Here is a 5,701-nt window from a genome sequence, read left to right on the forward strand (position 1 = left end):
ACAGCGAGAATAAAGTTACGCCTTCTTTCTTTGCGTGCACATTTGGGCGCATTATGTAAATATTTCCACATAGTGAGGTAGATATGTGGGGCGTGTTTAAACGAGGCGTTTTAGGAGGGCGTGGACAAGTCTTAACTTTTATAAAGAATATCTCTTTGGGTTTGAGACTTTAGTCTTTGCAACTTTAGGGATCTTATCTATTCACGAACAGCTTGTAACACTCCAAAGAGAAAGGAAAACTTTAAATCGCATCATATGACCCCTTTAAGTCATACACTCACAATACTCCCATATTAACCTTGTTCTTTCTCTTCTTTCTCTCAGGGGCATTAACACAGTGAAGTCAGCTGGGAACATTCTTGATGATATAGGGAACATGTTCGATGATCTTGCTGACCAGCTGGAAGCCATGTTGGATTGACCTACTGTAATTCCTACAGGTATAACCTTCGTGTGGGGCCTTCACATGGGAGCATCTGGATGTTTCAGACATGCAGTGTCTAACTTCTCACACTCTGTTTACGCACTTCAGTGATCCTGCTTACAAGCATTGGTTTTACAGTTGAATTAAATGAGCTAATTTAATATACCAGTTTTAATGGACCGCGGTGCGTCTGTTGGCTGGATCGTGCCTCAAATTTCCGAAAGATCCACTTGAGAACTTCAACATATCTTTTACCAAACTATTGCTTTCTGCATCTTCGTCTCGCTCGGACAAGACGTATCTGCAGTAAAGATTGCAGAATGTAAGCACTTACTGTTCAGATCTACTGTACTAAAGCTCTTTCAACAGAGACACTTTAATTTCCTGTTATGCTCACAGTTGGCCTCTAGCAAATGGATATACGGTGTAAAATCAAAGTGGGATACAACCTGAACTCGGTTTCAAGTGCTCTGAGATTCATCACTCTTCAGTTTTGTTTTCTGTAGACTGAAAGATCCTGTTCAAAAGCAATAATACAGCTGATCAAAAAACATAACCAAGAAAATGCTTGATTTATTAATGACCCAAACCTCATGGACCAAGTATGTTTGACTGTACTGTAACTATAACTATTTAAAAAAAAAAAAAAAAGGTCCATGCAAACAGATTCAGTGTTGTACATCTCTCAGGGGCATTAACACAGTGAAGTCAGCTGGGAACATTCTTGATGATATAGGGAACATGTTCGATGATCTTGCTGACCAGCTGGAAGCCATGTTGGATTGACCTACTGTAATTCCTACAGGTATAACCTTCGTGTGGGGCCTTCACATGGGAGCATCTGGATGTTTCAGACATGCAGTGTCTAACTTCTCACACTCTGTTTACGCACTTCAGTGATCCTGCTTACAAGCATTGGTTTTACAGTTGAATTAAATGAGCTAATTTAATATACCAGTTTTAATGGACCGCGGTGCGTCTGTTGGCTGGATCGTGCCTCAAATTTCCGAAAGATCCACTTGAGAACTTCAACATATCTTTTACCAAACTATTGCTTTCTGCATCTTCGTCTCGCTCGGACAAGACGTATCTGCAGTAAAGATTGCAGAATGTAAGCACTTACTGTTCAGATCTACTGTACTAAAGCTCTTTCAACAGAGACACTTTAATTTCCTGTTATGCTCACAGTTGGCCTCTAGCAAATGGATATACGGTGTAAAATCAAAGTGGGATACAACCTGAACTCGGTTTCAAGTGCTCTGAGATTCATCACTCTTCAGTTTTGTTTTCTGTAGACTGAAAGATCCTGTTCAAAAGCAATAATACAGCTGATCAAAAAACATAACCAAGAAAATGCTTGATTTATTAATGACCCAAACCTCATGGACCAAGTATGTTTGACTGTACTGTAACTATAACTATTTAAAAAAAAAAAAAAAAAAGGTCCATGCCAACAGATTCAGTGTTGTACAGTATATTTTTAGTTTCACTGTACATTGTATGTTTCAGTCTTTGCATAAGAATTCAACTAGAGCTTAACATGTTAAGAAAATGACTTTTCTTAGCATATTAATAGTATATTTTGACAACCGTTGTTTGGGGAAAGAGAAACATTATATGGATTACATCTATTATATATTTTTGTACCAGAATGATAATTTATTGGGTTTGTCAGGTTAAAAGGGAAAGTCCCTCTTTGTGAATTCTGAAATTGAGAAGCAAAAATAGAAACTGCAAAGCACTACATTTTTAGGCTCGGCTGACCAAAAGGGAACTTTTATTTTAATAAAATGGGGCCCTTGTGGTTAATAAAACACAAAAACATCACCATCTGGTAGAATATACAGGATAAGAAGTGTTCAAATGGAGCATTCATTTCTGTGACTCTTGTGCACTTTTACCATCTTTATGTAGAGTATGCACGGCGTATCTTTTATTGTACGGATTTATTTCTGCATGTATTGTACACTGGCAGGACAACCAGCACTTGACTGAAAGAGACCTTTCTCTAACTGTTTGATGTAAACTACATTGTTCAAAAGAATTGTATATGTAAAAACTGCGAGAATACTATCCTGTTCTTGCATGCTTTCTTTTTGTAAGCAACAATCTGGAATTATAGGTTTTGTATTACGTGGCATAATGATATTTTAATGGACAACAGCACTGTTGGTGCTACAGTATCATTTAAATGAGCACTGTGTACTTTATTTCCCAAGTTCATTCCTTACTGCAGTGCTTTGTGTGGCATTGCGCTACGTTGCTGTGCCTGAGTGGGGCCACCAGTACCATACAGTAAGTAAAAATAGGCCTCTAATTCATTGATTTTAACTACTTGAAGTATTATGTTTAATAAAATCGTCACGAGATCAATCCTCAGACTACTCACGTCAAAGTGGCTCTAACATTTGTTTTATTATATAGTATCAGATCATTGAATCTGTCGTTTGAACTCATGGGATAGAAATGATTTTTGGTTTTATTGTAAAGACAAAACACCAGAAACAGTGGGAAAAAACATGAAAATGGGTTGATTTAAATCAGAAGCACCCGGGAGGGAGAAATGTGCAGAAGAAGAAGAAAGTGTTCAGCCGTTGAGCCAGCTGTCCTGACATTTGGTGTAGTCACAGATCTCCTCTGGTTTGAACCACAGGTTGATCTCGCCGTTGGCACTTTCGACAGAATCACTGCCGTGAATGATGTTCCTGAAGTGAAAGCAATATAATATTAGCAAAAACAAGTGCAGATAAATATGTACCAGACAAACAGATCCAAAGATAGTTTGGGGTTGGTAAGAATTTTTAATGTTTTTGAAAGAAGTCTTTTAATGCTCACCCAGGCTTGCTTGCTTTATTTATTTATTATTTTAAAAAACACACCGTAAAAATGTATTATTGTGAATAATATACACATATATATATATATATGATACGTGAGTTTGAACGATAATGCACGCGTTGGCGGTAATGCATAGACGGACATTATGTGAAAATGTGGACAGTACCTTTATTTGGCACTGTCCACATTTTCACATAATGTCCGTCTATGCATTACCGCCAACGCGTTGTTTATTGAACTTGTGTCTTTGTTGTATTGTATTTATTTTCTGCTATTGCTTGTAATTTGGTTATCTGTAGAAAAGATTTTTTAGCACTGAGCCCATAGTAGCAGCCAGAATTGTTTTTCCAATTGTTTATTTTCTTTATTATTTAAAAAAAAGTGTAGGCGTATTTTTGTCGTGAATGTCCCAATTGAGGTACAGAATGTGAAAATTTCAGATGTTCATGTTATATATTTTGATTGCATTTGTGAGTTAATAAAAATGTAGATGGTTGTTTAAAATAGATCTATAATATCGATATATCGATCGATATACTCCTGTATCAAATCGTAATCGTATTGTAGAATTTGAGGCATCCGCAAATATCGTATCGCTGGGTATGAGAATTGATATCGTATCGTGACGAACCATCTGATTTACACCCCTAATATAAATATATATATATATATATATATATATATATACTTAATATATCCTTTTGTGCAAGAAGTTTTCTGGAAAAAAATCCATATTATTCCCTCCGGTCTGCTAATGTGTTATTTCGCCAACACTTCGTGGCCTATGCATACTAGCTTGCTTGATTTATATCTGTCTAAATCTGTGTTAGTGAGCACTTCTCCTTTGCCGAGATAATCCATCCACCTCACAGGTGTGGCATATCAAGATGCTGATTAGACAGCATGATTATTGCACAGGTGTGCCTTAGGCTGGCCACAATAAAAGGCCACTCTAAAATGTGCAGTTTTACTGTATTGGGGGGTCCGAAAACCAGTCAGTATCTGGTGTGACCACCATTTGCCTCACGCAGTGCAACACACCTCCTTCGCATAGAGTTGATCAGGTTGTTGATTGTGGCCTGTGGAATGTTGGTCCACTCCTCTTCAATGGCTGTGTGAAGTTGCTGGATATTAGCAGGAACTGGGGCACGCTGTCGTATACGCCGATCCAGAGCATCCCAAACATCAATGGGTGACATGTCTGGTGAGTATGCTGGCCATGCAAGAACAGGGATGTTTTCAGCTTCCAGGAATTGTGCACAGATCCTTGCAACATGGGGCCGTGCATTATCATGCTGCAACATGAGGTGATGGTCGTGGATGAATGGCACAACAATGGGCCTCAGGATCTCGTCACAGGGGGGGTCCGAAAACCAGTCAGTATCTGGTGTGACCCACACGACGCCATACACGCTGTCTGCCATCTGCCCTGTACAGTGAAAACCGGGATTCATCCGTGAAGAGAACACCTCTCCAAAGTGCCCAAAGTGCCAGAATGTGAGCATTTGCCCACTCAAGTCGGTTACGACGACGAACTGCAGTCAGGTCGAGACCGTCGAGACCACGACAAGCATGCAGATGAGCTTCCCTGAGACGGTTTCTGACAGTTTGTGCAGAAATTCTTTGGTTATGCAAACCGATTGTTACAGCAGCTGTCCGGGTGGCTGGTCTCAGACGATCTTGGAGGTGAAGATGCTGGATGTGGAGGTCCTGGGCTGGTGTGGTTACACGTGGTCTGCGGTTGTGAGACCGGTTGGATGTACTGCCAAATTCTCTGAAATGCAATTGCCTTATGGTAGAGAAATTAACATTAAATTCACAGGCAACAGCTCTGGTGGACATTCCTGCAGTCAGCATGCCAATTGCACGCTCCCTCAAAACTTGCAACATCTGTGGCATTGTGCTGTGTGATAAAACTGCACATTTTAGAGTGGCCTTTTATTGTGGCCAGCCTAAGGCACACCTGTGCAATAATCATGCTGTCTAATCAGCATCTTGATATGCCACACCTGTGAGGTGGATGGATTATCTCAGCAAAGGAGAAGTGCTCATGGTAGAGAAATGAACATTCAATTCACGGGCAAAAGCTCTGGTGGACATTCCTGCAGTCAGCATGCCAATTGCACACTCCCTCAAAACTTGCGACATCTGTGGCATTGTGCTGTGTGATAAAACTGCACATTTTAGAGTGGCCTTTTATTGTGGCCAGCCTAAGGCACACCTGTGCAATAATCATGCTGTCTAATCAGCATCTTGATATGCCACACCTGTGAGGTGGATGGATTATCTCGGCAAAGGAGAAGTACTCACTAACACAGATTTAGACAGATTTGTGAACAATATTTGAGAAATAGGCCTTTTGTGTACATAGAAAAAGTCTTAGATCTTTAAGTTCAGCTCATGAAAAATGGGGGCAAAAACAAAAGTGCTGCGTTTATA

The 5,701-nt window shown here is 39.7% G+C and overlaps 2 protein-coding genes across 6 annotated transcripts in view; one reads left to right on the top strand and one right to left on the bottom strand.

The window, feature by feature from the left end:
* Window positions 1-530, top strand: part of LOC107734197 (caskin-2-like) — a 71,652-nt gene extending 71,122 nt beyond the window's left edge. For all 4 annotated transcript variants that reach the window (XM_016546078.1, XM_016546079.1, XM_016546080.1 and 1 more), the window contains one exon: window positions 325-530. In XM_016546078.1, the coding sequence (XP_016401564.1) occupies window positions 325-421 (97 nt within the window). In that variant the 3' untranslated portion in view covers window positions 422-530. The remainder of the gene's footprint in view (window positions 1-324) is intronic.
* Window positions 531-2,650: 2,120 nt separating this feature from the next.
* The window catches only part of LOC107734222 (nucleoside diphosphate kinase A-like), a 10,356-nt gene continuing 7,305 nt past the window's right edge, over window positions 2,651-5,701 (bottom strand). For both annotated transcript variants that reach the window (XM_016546121.1, XM_016546122.1), the window contains exon 5: window positions 2,651-3,129. In XM_016546121.1, coding sequence (XP_016401607.1) covers window positions 3,012-3,129 — 118 coding nt within the window. In that variant the 3' untranslated portion in view covers window positions 2,651-3,011. The remainder of the gene's footprint in view (window positions 3,130-5,701) is intronic.

Source organism: Sinocyclocheilus rhinocerous, unplaced genomic scaffold, assembly GCF_001515625.1.
Source record: "Sinocyclocheilus rhinocerous isolate Xijiao unplaced genomic scaffold, SAMN03320098_v1.1 scaffold820, whole genome shotgun sequence".
NCBI classification, from domain to species: domain Eukaryota; kingdom Metazoa; phylum Chordata; class Actinopteri; order Cypriniformes; family Cyprinidae; genus Sinocyclocheilus; species Sinocyclocheilus rhinocerous.